This window comes from Heptranchias perlo, chromosome 5, assembly GCF_035084215.1.
Source record: "Heptranchias perlo isolate sHepPer1 chromosome 5, sHepPer1.hap1, whole genome shotgun sequence".
In the NCBI taxonomy this organism is placed as follows: domain Eukaryota; kingdom Metazoa; phylum Chordata; class Chondrichthyes; order Hexanchiformes; family Hexanchidae; genus Heptranchias; species Heptranchias perlo.
In genome coordinates, this window is record NC_090329.1 from 47,177,341 (window position 1) to 47,197,275 (window position 19,935).

The 19,935-nt window shown below is 44.3% G+C and overlaps 1 protein-coding gene across 3 annotated transcripts in view; it reads right to left on the reverse strand.

Moving 5' to 3' along the window:
- Positions 1-19,935, reverse strand: part of LOC137321733 (kelch-like protein 29) — a 459,448-nt gene that overhangs the window by 6,474 nt on the left and 433,039 nt on the right. The window contains exon 14 of one of the 3 annotated variants that reach the window (XM_067984320.1): positions 18,531-19,615. The exons of the other annotated variants lie outside the window; for them this stretch is intronic. Within the exon in view, the coding sequence (XP_067840421.1) occupies positions 19,585-19,615 (31 nt within the window). The 3' untranslated portion in view covers positions 18,531-19,584. Of the gene's footprint in view, positions 1-18,530; positions 19,616-19,935 lie in introns of those variants that run through there. 3 annotated transcript variants of the gene reach the window in all.

The window sequence follows — 19,935 nt, forward strand, 5'->3', positions numbered from 1 at the left end:
ACAATGCCCCATTAAAACAGTGCTCAGTGTTAGCTTTTCCTCCTCCAAAGCATAGCTTGTGTGTGTCCCACAGCTAGATGTCACTGCTGCATTCTGTACACACTATACAGTAAGTAGGACAATGAAAAAGCTAAAGGAATGCATCTAATAAGAGTAAAATAGTATGTGATGGGCACCATGCCATGGTCATATGCTTTTTTTCTACACCATATGCATCAGCATATTTAATGCTGAAAATATAGATTATCTTCCAAGATGCTGGTGCATAAAGGAAATAAATTATACATTTGTGTATGCTGACCATCTGGTCCGTAAGAGCCGTTCTATTTCATGCTTGTAGGTACATTGATATTATGAAGCTGTGTATAAATACAGACAATTAAAATCTGAGCTGGAGTTGTTTGCATCTCATTACTGCATTCTTTTAAAGTTTTGTGGATTAGTGTGTAAAATAATTTATCTGAATGAGAAGAATTTATCATATATATAAAACTTTAATCCAAAAGTAGGAGTTTTAAAATCTGAAACTGCAGCGTCTACTATGACGGATTTTTATTTTTAATTGGAAAGGTATAATACATTTCCTAGTATGATACAGAGTATCAACTTTCATTTAAGTACTATCTTTCAGGGAATTGTGTGTGTGTGTGTGTGTGTTGGGGGGGGAGAGACAGGCTTTCTTTAAGACCTTTTCTTCCACAGAACACCTCATCTTTCACATATTCTAGAAAAGTAGTCTCTTCTACGACAATAGGAAGGGTTACATGCCTACAGGAATACTTATTGTGCCTCAACAATATGCCTGAATCTCAACCTCAGGAGAGCACTGGATACTGCACTGTGACATTTCCATTTCCGCACCAGCCATCCTATTCTCATAGCTCTTCTGACAAACTCCCAATTTCTGCAAAATTTTTGGGCAGATTTATGTTGTGAACTCCATTAAACTGAGACCATTTAAACCCATTTAATTTAAAACTGTTGCAGAGATCTGAACCCTGCTTTCAGACATGAAAGGATCCAACTTACATTCTCAACACATGTCTGATCTGCAACTATTTAGGGACGTGATGCTGTTAGCTGGAATTCCTCCCACTGTGAAACTAGATGGTGCAATATATCTTCCACCTATTAGGCAAAGGGAAAGGGACATCAACTTCCTGCTTGGACTGTAGCCAAGGCAGAGACTATCCTGTGGGTACAACTACAGAGCAAATGGGAGAACCATGAAACACTGGAAATGGGCTGGGAAGCACTAATACTGCCTGGTTATTAAGAAGTGTGAGGGTTTATTGTCTGAGGTATTTCTGATTCCAGATAAAAGTGTAAATAAGTTATGGATCATGCTATAATGAAATGAGAGCAATCAGGAAATATAATTAGTTTATAATATTGAATTCCAATTGGCAAAAAAAATTACCAGCAGTACTGGCATTTTTGAAAAAATGTTCAACAATTTTTTTTTATCTAATTGAGAAGGGCTTTCATAATGTTATTATTGGCAGGTGCCGCAATAATGCCTTGCAATGCGATTCATATTGTTTTGCCATAGGAACACAGGAATGGGAATAGGCCATTCAGCCCCTCAAGTCTGTTCTGCCATTCAACATCAACTCAATTTACCCGCCTTTCATCCATGTCCCTTAATACCCTTGCCTAATAAAAATCTGTCAATCTCAGTCTTGAAAATTTCAATTGACTTAGCATCCACAACTTTTTGTGGGAGAGGGTTGCAGATTTCCACTACCTTTTGTGTGGAAAAAGTGTTTCCTGATTTCACTCCCAAATGGCCTGGTTCTAATTGTAAGATTGTGCCACCTCGTTCTGGATTCCCCCACCAGAGGAAACAGTTTTTCTATATCTACCCTTTATGAATCCCTTTATCATTTTAAAGACCTCAATTAGATCACCCCTCAACCTTCTAAACTCAAGGGAATACAAGCCAAGTTAATGCAACCTGTCCTCATAATTTAACCCTTTAAGCCCGGTATCATTTTGGTAAACCTGCGCTGAACCCACTCCAAGGCCAATATATCCTTCCTGAGGTGCGGTGCTCAAAACTGGACATAGTACTTCAGATAGGTCTGACCAAGGCTCTGCACAACTGAAGCATAACTTCTTCCCCTTTGTATTTCAGCCCCTTTGAGATAAAAGCCAACATTCTATTAGCCTTTTTGATTACTTTTTGTACTTGTTCACTCACTTTTAGTACTGGACACCCAAATCCCTTTGTTCCTCCACAGTTCCTAATCTTCTGCCATTAAGAAAATATTCAGATTTGTCTTTCTTTGATCCAAGGTGGATGGCCTTACATATTCAACTCCATCTGCCACAGTTTTGCCCACTCACTTAATCTGTCCATGTCTCTATGTAACTTCCTGCTCACATCTACACAATTTACTGTGCCTCCTAACAGTATCATCTGCAAACCTGGATATACAACTCTCTATTCCTTCATCCAAGTCATTGATATAGATGGTGAAAAGCTGAGGCCCCAGTACAGATCCCTGGGGAACACCACTTGTCATATCTGCCAATCTACATTCCCTTTTTCCCTGCTCCATCTCCTACCTCCCAACCAATTACCAATCAGAGTCATGTATTTTTCATGGTGCCCCTTTAAATAACTGCAAAATCTAAATGATTCAAATGCACAGTGAACACAAATGTGGTGAGTGATAAGTCAAGCGTTACAGATGAATATTAGGATGTTTTCAAGAGACTAGGATATCTGGAATAAACTCAACACATTAACATAAATACATCTGTATTTCTAGTCTTAATTCACCCATGAAAGCAGCAATAGCACACAGAGTGCAAGAATTGAACAAGATGAAAAGTTTTTCTCACAGAAAGTAGATGAATCTAATGAGAAGATGGCACACTATATATAAGGAATCTGGCAGGGTAAGACTAATTATACCAAGCATCAGGTTGATGGTGCAAGATTACACGCCACAAAATATGGCCTTTCAATCTGTCCCACATGTATTGCCCATGCCAAGTCCTCATACAACCTTACAGCTCTTTCATGGCACCTCATGCGTACCCATACTTCAATGTCAATAACAGCTGCTATATTCACGCTGCAACTCAGAATAGACTGCCTTGCTACATTCACAGCTTCCGAGGGTGTCACACATCAAATTGTTGTAGAACAAACATCGTTACTACTGACACCCAGGATGAGCTTCGGGTTGGGTATATGGCAGCCATCATTGGTCTCCTGTACTTTGGAAAATAACAGCAAGGCGGTGACACTGGGCAGCTGTGTGGAGGGGAAATACCAACACAGATCGGTTGGGCCGAATAGCCTGTTTCCATGTTGTAACATCTATGTATTTCTGCATCCCAAATTTGTATAACACATCGATCTATAGAAACAGATAAGGTATTTTTGACAGGGGTGCGGGTGTGGAGGGTTACATCTTTTGTCTGCTAAAGGAAGGAGATTCTTTAAAGACCAAAATAGATAAAATTTGCAGATCAATTGTCGTGAAAAGATGATTAGTACCAAGTCCCTACTTAGTCAAACAGAGAAAATGATTCAATACATCAATAGAGTGATGAAATTCATTCTATACACAAGTCTAAAGAAAACTAGATCAGATGGTAGAGAAATGACAGGCAAATAAAAAAGCAGCCAATTATTGGTTAGTCAGAAAGGCCTGTAGAAATTACAGAATCTTAATAGTGGCTCTTTTGAGTTGTGAGAAGAAATTCATTGATAGGATATTAAGTATGTATTCTAAATAAAGAGAATAGTCACTTCAGACAAGACAAAATTTGGCTCAATTTTCAGATTGGAGGCATATGTTGCAAGACTCCTATAATATGATTTTAATAATCAAAAGGTATATTTTCCTTTGTGAATGTTTTCTGCAACTTTTTTGCCTCATGTTTTTCACATTTGGGGAATAGAGGGATTTAATGTTACATAATCTTATGAAAAACAATATTATTGAAAAGTCTACTGCAGACAAGTGATATTACAAGTAACATGCCATGCTGAGGACAGTAATAAAATTAGGTTGAAACTGAAAGCAGATGAAGCTACCCTGCCTATGAATATATCATTCAAGGCTTCACAATTGAATGTGCAGTGGTGAATTTACATGGCTGATGCCAGCCTTTCTGCTTTTCCTTCACGTGTGGCTTTCTCTGCAGAATCAAAAATGGTGAAACAGGCCAAAAAATTGCTCTTTTTTGAATTATGCAAAGAAGCTATGCTACAGTGCCAGATCCTATTAAGCCACTTAGAAGGTAACTGGTGTACAAGCAGAAGAGCTTATGTTAACATCCATATGGTGGCCCAGAGCATAAGCAACATATAAACCAAAAGGTGCTTATCAGAATTGGGCACAAACAAAACTAACACTAACAGAATTGTAAAGAAACAGTTTATCTGGCATTATCAACAGTTTGAAAAGGATGTGTTCCCTTTCTGGATACTGTGGGCCTGAAGTTCTGGTGCGATGGGAAGGAGGAGATGGGGCAGATTGCCCACAGGGGTGCTGGAATTCAGGAAGGAATCTGAATCTTTTTTATTATCATTCCTTGAGACGTGGGCATTGCTGGCATTTGTTGTCCATCCCTAGTTGCAGTTGAGAAGGTGGTGGTGGGCCACCTTCCTGAACTGCTGCAGGTTTCTGCCCTGGTTAAAATCCGGCTCAAATTCCAGTTAGGGGGAAGGAGTTGGCACATCTCTATGTGGAAAGAATGCTGTGGGAGGATTTCTGGGGCAGTTTCCAAGAATATCCTAGAAATTCTGCCCATTACACTCTCCCTAGGCCCAATGGACCTCACACCAGCTGAAAGATGGTGTGAGTTCTGTTGTTGGCCAAGTAGATGCCCCCAGACGAAGGTCATCAATCCCCTCTGGGGAATTCATCCCTGTGGAGGGTAGGAAAATTTTAGAACCTTCAAAGGCCCCGTCCTTCTTCCGTTTGAACGGCAGAGTGCCACTCTGATTTTCTGGCTGACAGTTGAAGTGGGCGCTTCTATTGGGACCACCCTCCCCAATTATTTAAATGACGCTATCCATGTTCGTTGGAATAGGGTCATCGTTGATGGCTTTTGGCAGCTGGGAGTGCTGCTCAATTTCAACCCCTCCTTTTTGACAAATCAGAAGTGTCAAGTTCAGCCCACTTTCCACACAAAAGGGTTATTTTCCAACTCGTGCTCCTGATGGGAAGCCTCACTTTGCATTGTGCATGATTTTCCTACCATTTAAAATGATGGTTGGAAAATCATGCACAGCACACTCCCAAAATTCCAATGTGTACTCTGCTATTAATCTGAAATCAGTAAATTACCTCTAACATGGACATTGCGACAAAATGTGTTTGTGCTAAGAAAAAAGTTGAGCAAATATATTTCTTTTGTGATGTGATTTTAAAAAAATATTCATGGGATGCAGCAGTTCAACATTCCAGACATGTTCCTACCAGGAAACAGACTTAAGGGCTGGCTCGTAGGAGACATGGGATACCCCCTTCAAACTTGGCTCATGACACCTATGAGGAACTCCGCCAATGAGATGCAAGAGTGCTACAACCATAGTCACATGACCACCAGGTGTGTCATTGAGCAAGCCATTGGCAAGTTGACAATGCTTTTCAGGTGCCTAGGTAGGTCTGGAGACGCCCTTCAGTACTTGCCAGTGAGGGCGTCGAGAAACATAGTGGTGTGCTGCGTCCTGCACAACATTGCGCGGCAGAGAGGATTAGAGGTGGAGGATGACCAGCGCGCTCATCAGTCATCTTCTGATGAACATTGCTGCCCAGGATGCCAGAGACGTCCTCATATCTCAAAGGTTCACTTAGTCAGAGTGGGAAAAGGAAACATACAAATACTCTGGCCCACTCCCACTACCACCAACCCCTGCCACCAACCACCACCCCCCCCAAACTTTGCACAAAACAGTCCTTCAACCATGCATACATCCATTGCACATCTGCCCAATGGGTTGACATTCATCATGAAGCAAATGAAAGGGCATGTTGGCACTTGAGACACAATAATGGACAAAATTTGGAAGTGGTGTTAATCAATAAATTTAATGTCCCAATAAAAAAATGAAACTTCACAACATAACATTTCTTCAAACATCCTTGTGCATACCCTGGGTGAATTACAATTGCTTGAACTCACGCTTCCTACCGCTTCAATATGGCGCATCCCCTGTGGCCTCAGCGGAGGTGGAGGTAGGCTGCTCAGATCCCTGCTCTGACTGCTGAGATGCTCTTGGCCTATGACCTCTGGGTTTTGGAGCCCGTAATGGCCCCACCAAAGACTGCTTCACCTGCACCTGTGCAGGGGAAGATTCGGCCATCGAGAGACGAGGCAGCATGTCGGGTACTGGTTGGGGGGTGAGGCAATGGATGAGACGTGGGAGCGCTTTGAGTGGAGATCGCACATCCATGTCCCCTTACACCATCATCGCTCACCTGGGCCAGGCCCACATCACTTCTACCACTCTGCTGGACAGCAGCATGTTGAGGATCAGTGACGTAATTTGAATCCAGCGTAATTCGAGTTTCCACGATGTTTTACGGTGGCTTAAAATAAATCATGCTAAAGCTAGCCCCGCCCACAAAACTGGCCCACTCCCCACTCAAAACAACAAGGATGGTGAGTTTCTGCCGACTGTGCCCGCCTGCGGCCGTTCAAAGAAGGTCTTCAAAATAAGCTCGTTTTCTCAGGTGCAAAGGCACGGTTTCGATGTTTTTAAGTATTAAAAAATATTAATTTACTAGGAAGCTGACTAGTGTACACCAATGAAAGTAGTAAATGCTTCAGTATAGTTTTTTTTTAGTCATTTTCAGTGATTTTAAAACAGGTTACTCACAGGCAGAGGACTGGACACCTTTACTAAAAATGCTTATTTTTAGTGATAAACCCATTTTCAGCTGTATTAATAAAACCAGGTTATTCTTAGATACATCCCTTAAATATATCAATGATTATTTTTGATTGCAAAATAAAATAAACGATTATACTGTGTTAAGCAGATTTTACGTTTGTGATTATGTTAATGCTTTTTGCGGAAACTCAGCATAACTTGGCGTAAAATGCACCAGCACAATTTTCAGGTGCAATTTGCGCCCAAATGACAATTATGCCCAAAGCAGAAACTCCAGGCCAAGGTATCTGTCATCTTATCTGAGGTGGCAGACATCCCCTGCACGGCCGTGGTCATGGCCTGCATAGACTCATTTGCGAGTCGTGCTTGAAGCTCCATGGAGAAGACCACTCTCTCCACGGCAGACATTCTCACAATTACCTGGGACAACAATCCACTATTGTTGGAGTTGGACTCCTCCATCCTCTCTGCTATTGTGGAGTGTGTGTGTGGCACGTTTTCCAGTACCTTGCAAAGTTGCAGCTGTACCTCAATCATTCTCATTCTCAACATTGGCCCCCCGGGGTTCAGTATCTGTGTCCAGCTAAGCAGAGCGTGAAGAGAAGTGTGCCCCCCAATGCGGACTCTCCACAGCTGCCCCTGCCACTCGTGTTTGATTGTGCTTACGTGTGAGTGGTGAATCACCAGGTGAAAACTGTCTAACAGAACCCACCGAAATGACAGTATTTGCGCTGGTGTATGGCTGTATATCCTGTGACGGTGCACCCTCAGAAGGAATGAGGTCCTCTGAGGAAGCGTTGTCATACATCTCTGCAGAAACCTGTTGTACGCGTGAAGGCCCTGGAAGACAAAACAAAGCAATATGAATTAGTCCTGGCAAAGTAACAATCTTGTCAATCACCACAGTCAGGCTTCTCGTAGTTCAGTCATTGATGAAGTAAAGTCAGCATGTGTGTGAAAGATGCTTAAATTCTGTCACCAGGTATCTGCAAGTTCCCAGTCTCTCCATCTCCGAGTGAGAGGGACGCAGATGTGCCACTTATCTCCATGGCATTCTCCTCTGCATCTGTGAGCTGCATAATTTGTGGAGGGCCACCTCCAGTCCTCTCCCTTTCCCTTGCACTCTCTTCTCCTACAAGGGGCAAAAGAACAGACCCGTGAGTGACTGAAGGGCATGTATTCACCCGATGGACGCAGTGCATTGGGTAAGGTTGACTATCAGACAGATGCATCACATTGCAAAAGGATTGGGTTGAATGGCAGTGGTGGATAGATACATGGGGAGGTGAGGAAGTACATAGAACGTGAAGGATGGGTGCTGCTGAAACTTGAGTGGTTGTGAGGAGTGATGTGATGGATTACGCTTAGCAAGACAAAGGTGGGGGGGTGTTGTACACCACAGGGTGTAGGTGAATCAGCAACTGTACTCACTTTTCCTGACCTGGTTAGATCATTAAAGTGCTTCCTGCACTGGATCCAAGAACGGGCCACAATGCTCTTGCAGCTCGCCTCCTCAGCCACCTTCAGCCACGCTTTCTTGATAACAGGAGCCGCTTTCTTCCTCTCATTGCTGGGGTAAGTTATGTCCCTCCTGCTCCTCACTGTACCCAGCAGTACTTCAAGGGAAGCATCAGTGAATCTGTGAGCTGGCCTTACTCTTTGTGAATCTATGCTTAAATTCCCTATCTCCTCCAAATTCCATTTTTGTATTGGCCCTTTAAGTAGTGGATATCAGATCGTGATGCGCTGGGTGCGCACAACGCCCACTGCTCAACTTGGAGTTGCGAAACCCGGAAGAAAAAATTTAACCGTTCAATTGAGTTGAGATCGCAGAATCTGACCCGTTAACTTGACTTCAGGGTTTCAGGTTCGAAAATCTTCCTCCCCCACCCCCGCCCCTCCCCGCTCTCTTTCTGGTTCCAAGTAAATATCAGGGCAATGATCTCTGGGTTGCTAGTCCAGTAGCATTATCACTAGGCTACTGTACCCATGAATAAATAGAAAATGAAGTGTTGTGAGATGGCATTAGTCATTTGCATATTTATAGAGGGGAATCCTTTCCTGTTGATATAAACATTGGAGTTCACACGCAGAGTCCCAATGGTTCAGTGGGTTTGAATCTATGATACCTTGCAGTCTTAGAACCTCTGCCGGTTGGAGAAAGATCTGTACACACTACAATTGCTAGATCCCCCAAAAGGCTGTGACCTGCTGGGTCAGTTGAAATTTTCAAGACAGAGTTCAGTAGCTTTTTGTTAGGTAAGGGTCACTAGGGATATGAGCAAAGGTGGGTAAATAGAGTTGAGGTGCAGATCAGCCATGATCTAATTGAATGGTGGAACAGATTTAAGGGGCTGTGTGGCCTACTCCTGTTCCTATGTTCCTTGCCACCAAGAAAGCTATGAAGGTGTTTTTCCTGGCAAACATGGTTTCTGTCACTTACTTTATGCATCTGTGGACAGCAGACTGCCTGAGATGGTGCTATATCCTGTGGGAGCCAGGATGGAGCCTGCAGCATAAAAGATTAATGCCGTTGTCACCTTCACAGCTACGGATAGCACTGTACTAGTCCTCGTGGTAGTCTGATCAGCCTGCAGCAGGTGGTACAGTTCGGTCACTGCCTCTCTGCTAAAGTGGTGGTACGGATGATGGAGGTCCTCTGACCTCCCCTGATGTGACTCGGGTGGTCTGTATATGCACTGGGGTATCACCAAAGCACATGCAGGCCCTGAGGTGCCTTTGCATCTGAAGATGGTACACCCTCATTAATTTATCCTCCTTTTCCTTGTCACAAAGTGTGATAGAATACCCAGTGGGGTTCCCATCCTGCCATTGTGCTGTGTTGCACCTTGTACAGTAGCAGTAATGGCTGAGACTTCAAGTGTCTCTTTAAAAAAATGTAAGCTGCAGTAAAAAGTCCCAAACATCGAGGCTAAATGAACTAAGCTAAATGTACAATAAAGCAAAACAGAATTGCTCAGTCACCAAAAATGACACTGAAATCGTCAATGCAAATCCAACAACAACCTAGCTTTTAAGAAAAACTCCAAAGCGGGCAAGGTCCATTTCCCAGAGAAGTGCCCATTTTATATGGGCAAAGAGCACATTGTAGGTGGAGCCATGCCTGACCTTGAGAAACTTGGCACGTGACCACATTTTAATAATTTGGGCATGTACAGTTGTGTTTTGCAGGTCTTCAAAGGTGCCTACTTTTGGAAAGCAAGATTGCCAATCTGAAAATCAGACATGGTACGAATGCAGTGCACAAAGGTAGGATGCCAGACTTCCCAACCTGCATAGCTCCACACCACCTATGGAGTCTTGGAGAACTTACCTTTATAACTCAGGAGTCAGGCTTTAATCTGAGTGCAACTGCACTACAGGCAAAAGATGTGAGACCTTCTCAAAAGGTCATCTCACCCACGCTTGGCTTTCATATGAAGTGAAGCCCAAAAGGTTCAAATTTAAAAGTGGATCTATTCAATGTTAGTTAACATGCTCTTGTACAATTAAAATTTACCTGACTAGCAAATGGAGCTCCACTGTTGCTGGGTAGAGTGCAATGGGAAGCTCCCTGTTAATTCAACTACAATAATTTGCATTTATAAAGAGCCTTTAACATAGTAAAACGTCCCAAAGCGCTTCATAGGAACGTTATCAAACAAAATTTGACACCGAGCCACATAATGAGATATTAGGACAGGTGACCAAAAGCTCGGTCAAAAAGGTAGGTTTTAAGGACGGTCTTAAAGGAGCATTGGGGAGGTGAAGAGGCGGGGAGGTTGAGGGAGGGAATTCCAGAGCGTAGGGCCTAGGCAGCTGAAGGCTCTCCTGCCAATGTTGGAAAGATTAAGGGATCCCAAAGGGTTGTAGGGCTGGAGGAGGTTACAGAGGTAGGGATGGACGAGGCCATAGAGGGATCTGAAAACAAGGATGAGAGTTTTAAAATTGAGGCGTTGCCGGACTGGGAGACAATATAAGTCAGTGAGCACAGGGGTGATGGGTGAACGGGACTTGGTGCCAGTTAGGATACGGGCAGCAAAGTTTTGGATGACAGTCCCAATTTTTCAAGTCTTTTGTTGCATTTGTATTTCCTCATTCTAGGCTGCATCTAGTGAATCTGCGCTGTATTACCTCAACATCCTTCCTCCAGTTTGGAGTCCAAGTGTGGTCTTACTTAAATAAATTTACTATTACATCTTGACTTTTAAATTCTGTACCTCGTCATAAACCCAGTATTTTTTATGATGTTTTCCACTTGAGGTGTCGCTTTTAATGTCTTGTGAAAATGATTGGTGCAGTAGAACCTGCTCTTTGGATGTTGGGATTAAGGCACATTGTTGGGACAGAGTAAAGGGCTCTTGACTCTGCATAACTGATCTGGAAGAACTCAATGCTGCAATTTGGTGCCAAAAGTGGAAAATTGTTCCCTTTCCCAGCATGACCCTGAAAAGCACATACATTCATTTAAAACTATCTATCTTCATTTTTTGAAAAAGTGTCAGCGTAAAACAATTCAGTACAACCTTTCAGGTTTAACTCTCCTATTTCTTGATTTGATCATTTGAATCAGGTTGGGTAAAAAAAGTTCTGACAACATTGGCAGCCAATTCTTTTTACAAAAAAAATGTCACATTTTGCAAATATTATATTCTTTCAGTGACTATTTTTATATTGCTTAACCTCATTTTGAAAAATATTGCACTCTTTTTCAGTAACGACCTTGTTAAATGTAAGTGGCACATTCTCACTAAGCAGCTTCAGCTCAAAACACTTGAGCCTCCCTATCTTTGACAACCAGCTGGTTTGCAGGAAGGCTGCCATGTAACCCAATTGTTTTTTTTTGTGATGTCTTTTCATAGCATCCATAATTATTGACTTTGGGATTGATGAATGTGTGATACATAATTTACTCTGCTAAAAATGGTACTGCCTTTTTACATTTAGGAATGTGAGGTTTCAGTGGAATAAATATCACAGTATTCATCCTTCAGAAATATACAGCAACCCCTGACTACAACACTATCAAATGTACCAGGCCTCCGGAATAATATGTAATGTTTTATGGCTCTTTGAATAATTATACAAAGCACCCTCTCTCTACAAGGTGTCCTTTACCTTTTTCATTTCAGCAGAAAAATTATGCATCAGATGTGTAATTCAGAAGTATAACTCCATTGTTATGACTTTGTGCCAATAACAGTAATCTAAAATATTTTGTTTTAGCAAATAATTGCTAATAGATGCATTTTTTATCTTTAGAGCTTAGTATATTACTATTGACTGAGATGTGGGCTATGGCCATTGCTCGCATCAGTTAAGCACATTATGACCTTCATTATATTGCCATGTGGTTATTAATATACTCTCTTTTTACACAAATAGCATTCATTACAAGACAACAAACTGCTACATTAGCAAGAATGTTTTCCATGTAATCAGAAAACAACTCTTTACAAATTATTCAAATCTATAAGTTTAATACAGACTTGCATTACATCACAATATATATGGAATTTTTTAAACAGACAATACAACAGGCCCATTGACTTACATAATTCATCTCACCCACAACCATGAGTTTTTATCTAATTGGTTTTGGGCAGTGTGTATGGTCCAATTTCTTGGTGCCTGCATCCTGTATCTATTTAGGTATTTTTCCTTTTTTTGTATACAGCATTTTTTTTTCCTCATTCTGAAGAATAGTTAAACTTGATTAAACATTAAAAACACTGAATGTATTATTTGTTCACATTTTGTAAATTTTAATTAATTAATTTGCACCTTGCTGTTCACTCTTCATAGTTGTGTGTTCTTAATCATCCACTTTATTACTGTCTTCCTGAAGGATGCACTTTAGTCTTCAATCTAAAGGGTTCATGCTGTACAATATCCCCATCACACAATTTCACCCCCTCCCACAACATTGGCTGAAAGTGAATTGTACAAAAAAATTGTTGAAATTTGAGCTTGCTATTCTTCTTAAAGAACATTTAAATAATACTCTATTATAAATCAATGTCTGAGATGTCAGGATGATTTATTTGAACCATATAAAATGCTTTATACATGCAAGACTATTTTGAAACCTGAGGAAAAAGTCAGAGGTGATTAACACAATGGGCCCGATTTTAGCACCCGGTCTCGGGTGCGTTCTCGGCGGGGGGGCCTCTAAAATCCCGAAATCGAGGAGCGGGACCGGATCGCGCCTCGATCCTGCCCACTTCCAGGTTCCGCGCTGACGTGCGGGGGTGCGTGCGCAGCCCCCGCTGGTGGGAATCCCGCAGGCAATTAAAGCCAGCGGGCTTCCACTTGAGTGTATTTATCTAGCTATTTCAGGTCATTAAATGACCTGATTGAGCTTTTTTTTAACAAGTGTGGGATTTTACGGTGAAATGAGACTGTTTCCCATACTGGGGGAAACACTCACACTCCCAACGGACGTGTTGCAGCCAGCAGCCTGTGGCAGCTGCCAAGGTGCATTCCACAGGTGGGGGGGAGAGCCTTCACCAACGCAGGAGGACACTCCGTAACATTGGGCAACGCCTGCCCTCCACCACCCTCCTCCAAGCAAGAAGATTCACCGGCGTGGAAGGGCAACCCCTGTGCGAGGACACACTTTTCTACCGTGCACAACCCCGCAAACCTACACCTGCCAGATGGGTGCTGCATTGACATCCTCGGAGGACGAACAGCATGACCAGCCTCAGCAGCCTCGCAGTCCACCTCAGAGACGTGCATCCCCACAACACGGTGCTGTGGCACATCCACCTGCACAGCAGGATGGAGGGCAACCGCAGAGAGAGATGCGTCGCAGGAGGCACTACCCTCCGCACAGGGTCTACAGACTGAGGCTCAGCTTCATGGACCTCTCTGAGCAGCAGTGCATACGTAGGCTCAGAGTCACTCGCCAGGTAGTCGCCGACATCTGCAGCCTCCTTAATGACGAGCTGCTCCCGGATGGACCAAGCAGCATCTTCTTACCCGTCGCCGTCAAAGTCACCACTGCCCTCAACTTCTTTGCCTCCGGATCCTTCCAGGGTGCCACGGGGGACATCACCGGGGTCTGTCAGTCGTCTGCACACAAGTGCATAAGGCAGGTCACCGATGGGTTGTTCCGCAGGGCCGCGACCTACATCAACTTCGCCATGGATGAGCGCAGCCAGACGGAGAGGGCGGTTGGATTCCATGATGTGGCTGGCTTTCCACGGGTGCAGGGTGTAATCGATTGCACCCACATAGCAATACGGGCACCTCCACATGAGCCAGGGCTGTTCATCAACAGGAAAGGGTATCACTCCATGAACGCCCAGCTCATTTGTGACCACCGCCAGAGATTCCTACACGTGTGCGCCAGATACCCTGGCAGCTGCCACGATGCCTTCGTCCTCAGGGAGTCCACCGTCCCGCCCCTCTTCCACGCACCAAACATCGGCAACGGCTGGCTCCTCGGCGACAAGGGATATCCCCTGCACACGTGGCTTATGACACCTCTGAGGAACCCCATTACCGAGCCGCAGCATCGATATAATGACAGCCAATTGCTACCAGGTCTACAATTGAGCAGGCTATAGGGCTGCTCAAGATGCGCTTCAGGTGCCTTGATCGTTCCGGGGGAGCGCTCCAATACACGCCACTCCGAGTGGGACGAATTATAGTTGGCTGCTGTGCCCTGCACAACATGGCACTACAGAGAGGGGTGCCGCTGGAGGAGGCCCCATGCACACCCGCCACCCACATTGAGGACGACAATGAGGAGGAGGAGGAGGAGGAAGAGGAGGAGTACGAGCGAGAGGAGGAGGAACGACCCATGGCCCGAACAACGGCTCACCTGCGTGCTCGTCAGGCCAGGGAGGCACTGATATGCCAACGGTTCTCCTAACATCACACTGTGTGAGGCGTTCACATGTCATAACGTGCACAGACGAGGGTCCATACAGGCTCCCTCCACAGAAGAGTGGTGCCTGTACACCTGCACCCACTGTATTATGCCCAATGGGTGGGACGGGGTGGTCGTCGTCATGATGAGGCGCACGGAAGAGACATATTGCACAAGCCGCAGAATTATGGACAAGAGGTGGCAGCATTGGTGAGAAAAAGTGACTTTATTTCGTGTTGCCATTCAAAGACTGGAAATAAAAAGATAACAAATAGACAAACACCCTGGTGCAATCCCTGTGTGCTCACGGAACTTTGGGTTTTCGATTCCTGGCACCCCTACGTGGTGCTACCCCTGTGGCTCCAGCAGAGGTGGTGGCAGGTAGCTCCTGTTCATGCCCTGACCTGGTAGATGCTTTGGGCCGACGCCCCCTGGGTTTCGGTGCCCATGAGGGCACCTCCACAGCCTTCCAGGCTGCAACCAGGGACATCCCCGGTGTCTCTCAGTCGTCTGCGCAGATGAGCCCTGCAAATACACCTACACCCACTCTGCAGTGACACACTGGGTGGCATCAGTGGTGGGTCCTCATAGGGATACCCAGGAGCAGGCATTATTGCACAAACCGGACAGGATTCGCGAAGACATGGCACTAGCGGAGGCAATATAATGTGTGATGTGAGTTGTTCTTTAATTCAATAGAAGTAAGAACCATGACAAACCCTCAAACACCCTTATGCATCCCCTTCATGCTCATGACACATTTGCCTTACGCTGCCTACTGCACATATGTGATGCATGCCCTGTGGCTGCAGCACAGGTGGTGGCAGGTTGAGTGAGGCTGGCCGTGAGAGAGATGCACGAGAGGGTGAGTATGGGATAGAGCCATGAGATTGTATGAGGATTGGGTTGCGTGGTAGTGGCGGGGTGAGTACTCGCGAGGTGAGTAGGTGCAGGTAAGATGAGGATGAGGTTTGAGTGGGTATGAGGGGTCATGTGACAGAGTAGTGTTGGCAGTGCCGAAGGAGATGTGGGGTGGGGGCAGTGTTGTGGCAGGCGGAGTGTAGGGGAAAGACTACGTGTTCTCACTGTGGCTGACCTACTGAGGTCATTGGTGTGCCTCCTGCACTGTATGCAGGTGGGCGATATGTTGGTGGCGCAGCTGACCCCCTCTGCCACCTCGAGCCAGGCCTTCTTGGTGGCAGAGGCAGGCCGCTTCCTCCCGGCCGCCGGGGGGAAGATCTCTGTCCTCCCCCTCCTCCTCACCCCATCTAATGATACCTGGGGCGAGGCATCATTAAACTGGGAGCAGCCTTCCCCCTGGGCTGCTCCATGCTGTAATTTTTTCTGTTTGTGGCAGCATCTGTCAGTGGAGGACTGCCCCTTTAAATAGAGCGCCTCCAGCTGACAGATCTTACTGCGCATGCGCAGCCCGCCCGACGCGCAGATCAGCAGTGGGGAACCCGCACCCCTGGTAAAATCGGGCCCAATATGTTTGCATTAAAATCACTGTTGCTATGGAGCACTGTACAACTAGTAGCAATGGAATCACTGATTGTGCTGGTCACTGCTAGACAATAGTAATGTTTCCTTCTCTTGATTGGGGTTTCTGTATAAAGGAAATGTCATATTACCTTTGCTTACTATAGAATAGGTAATAGGATTTAGTTCTTTATTGACTACTTCATGTTAGATTATTATTTTTTTCCAATACTAAATAGGTAATTTGAAACATGAAAGAATTGGCTCTTTTGAGCGGTCGCTTGAACAGAATTTTGATATCCAATCCTTACATACATTTCAATATTCTTTGTATGTTTTCCCCCCCAAAATGTTTTCTAATATCATTCACAATACCAATATTTTTAAACGGTACAGTGCTGAAAAAGTGCATTTGGAAAATAGATGAAAATATTTATATTCAAAGCTTTTATATATATGTAAATAACCTTGCATTTTTTTTTAATATACCAAATTTCAGAAAAGCTGCCAGTGGGAAGGGGTTCTCCCAGGCTTCAAGTGGCGAGATTTATATTAACAATTCAAAATATTTTAATGAGAAGGTTGCATCATAAGTATTAGATTCTGGGATGAGGGTGAGGTGAGCAGTAAAATAGATCTAATAAAAGTTTATGCCTTGAAATCACGCTGAGCAGAATATAAAACATTTTTGTTTATTTCAAAGACATTAGTCCATTAATATATGAACAAATTAACGCCATTGTTAAAATATTGGACAGAAGAATTTAATTTGAATATGTTAGTGCATTTGATTCGAATATAGCACAGTACAATTTCAATCCCTTTTCTTTTGTACTGAACATTGGGACTTAGTGCCTGTCACGAATGTCCATCAATTTTCTTCTTTCAACGTCAGTTTTATTCTTCCTCATTATTTAAAGTCACTGGGGTGGATTTCCGCCGAGTGGACTTTGGGCAACTGGCTGGTGATGGCCACCTGGTATCCCCAGTGTGAGGTCTGGTCCATTTTGAGAGCCGGGCCTTATTAGCATATGGCCAGCGGGCTATGATTGGAGATCGAGCGTCCCGGGCAGCCTCTGGGTCGCATGGTAAGGTAGGTAAGAAGGGGTGGCCCCGAGCGCTGGAGGGAGGGGAAGCTGGAGGGCCATGGACCAGGTAGGTTTTGTGGAGCCTGGAGGAGTAATCTTGCTATCCTGTTCGGCCAGGCCGCCATCTGATAGTGGCTGGAATGTGCTCGGTACAGGCTCTGCCCAGTTCAGTCCAAAAATGGCAATCGGGGTCCTAAGTACGTCATAGGACCCTGAATAGCATTTTAAATGGGCCTACCACATGACTCAGAGGGCTGCTCCGACTGCCCAGTGGTAGACCCCGGCGATGACGGCAATGGGGCAATCTCTGCCCACCATTTTCAGGGTGCTACCATCTCCTTTCCACTGGGCAGGAGGGCTGAGAATTCAGTCAACTGTGTTTTGTTTTCTCCTTTCCAAATGGTTATGTTCTATTTTTGTTATTCACCAATCATACTCCAAAAATCTTTCTCCCCCGCCAAATTTCCTGTGCAATCACATCGCAGCAAAAAAAAAATCTCCAACATTCAGCTGCCGTGACAGTTCCTCACAAACCCCACTATAAGTAATAATGGTTGGGAAATCATGTGCAGCACAGCAGATTTTCTGATATGTACACTCAGCAGCTGAGTATGTCCAAGGGGTGCATGAATTCAAAAAATTGATCCCTTATATAACAGTAAAATATATTATATCACTTAGTTAATACATAAAAAATGTAATAGTTCACACAAAAGATCACATACTTATCCATCCTACCATTCAATTGCACTGATGTCTCCTTCCTCCCCATGCAAAATTACCAGCTTTGAAGCTAGGGACACCTTCTCCTGCTAGCAGAGAGCACCATACTCGTCTACAATGCTGTAGTGCAGAACCCAGTACAACTCAGGTCTGAGGTCCTATAGCTCAACATGAAGAACACATGGGCATGCTCTGGATTAAAGACTGACAATTGCTGATGATTCTGGCTTCTCCCCGTCCTGCTCACTGTCTAAACTGCTTTGTGCTCGCTTGCGGCTCTCTGCTCGATGCTGAATATAGCTACTCCCAATCCCGCAACTCTGGTCTTGGCTCCAGCAGCTCTGGCATGTCGTCAGAGATTGTTGGAGGAAAAGGCAGCAGTTGCAGATCACTGAAGGAGAGGATGCAGTTGGCAGAGATTGCTGGAGTAACAAAGAAAGGACTAAAACCAGTGACAGTCAAAAGAAAAATCAAAGGAAAGAGTAAAGTGTGCACAGGAGGAAAACGTGGAACGTGGTTCAGGGAGAGAGTGACATTGAGAGGATAAAAAGCAGAGAGAAAGGGAGACGGTAACCTAGAGCATGGGGAAAAGGCACCACAGATCAGCTCTTCCAGAGGACTCTTAAACCTCCTGACGTAAGTGTAGAACCAGGGACCTCCGAGAAGGTCACATGAATCACAGTGGCAGTGACCCTCTTGGCTTTGCACTAGCTTGGTTCAATTGCTAGCATTCTCATTCCAGGTCAGAAGGTTGTGGATTTGTGGGCTGACATTTCAGTGCAGTGCTGAGAGAGTGCTGCATGGTCAGAATGCTGCTGATTTAGACACTAAAGGCTGTAATGGGAAAACAGTAGGGTTTGTATTCTAGAAGCATTTGATCAAATCGACTGAAGGATCTTTTCATTGTAACTTATCTTGTGCTGAAGCTGCATGCTTGAAACTTGTCTGACCTCAGCTTCGTAGGTTTGAAATCTATCCCAAATGCTACCAGATCCCATAGTCACCCCAATAGATAAACAAAGCTCTCAAGAAATAACTACAAGTCCTTGATGAGAAACAAAGCAGCAACATCAGATCAGTAAAAGGTAACATATATAAACACCATACTCCAAAACTACTCATGATCAATGCCACAAGGACCATCTCTTCCCAGAACAAGTGAACGAGACACAGCTTAGTCCCTCCTCCCAGTCTCCTGTTAGTAGGACTATGATTGGTAGCCATGCACCCACACCGCCACCATGGAAAAAGTGGGTAAGAGGGATGCACAGTGGTGATAAATCACGGTTGGAACTCAATCACTGTTCTATTATGAACAGGGAAAACAAACATGGTGGTATACACAGATTTGGAGATATGAGGAAAGTGAAGGTTTGACTGGGAGGATTCTTTTTATGGGATATGGGATGGAGCTATTGTATAGAAAAGTGAAAGGAGGATGCCTGCCCTTTGCAAGTGATGCAGTTGATTGTGGCTCTGGAGAGGGCCAGGTGGAATATCTTCAGCAGCTGTCAGGGGGGCTGTGGTTGTTGCTTCTCTTTTTCCTCCAACTAAGCCATCTTGCAAAAAGGGGAGAAACCACTGCACCAAACATGGTGTCCATCAGTGAGTGAACTAGAATTACAACATTTTACAATTTCTGAAGCCGAAAAGCCAATAATAAAGACCTTTCTTGACAAGAACAGTCTATCTCTTTACGACAGACAGCACCTAAATGGCAGCTCTGGAAGTTATAGTGCCAGGTTTTTTGGGGGAGCAGTTTGTCCTGAACTGTATTTGGTGCTAGAGATGAAAATCTGAGTGCACATGTCTCTGACACTCATTTGCATGCAATTTACTTTGGTGCACCGTCTTCAAGTGAAATCGCCTGAAAAGCCATACAGGAAATTCAGATGTACAAT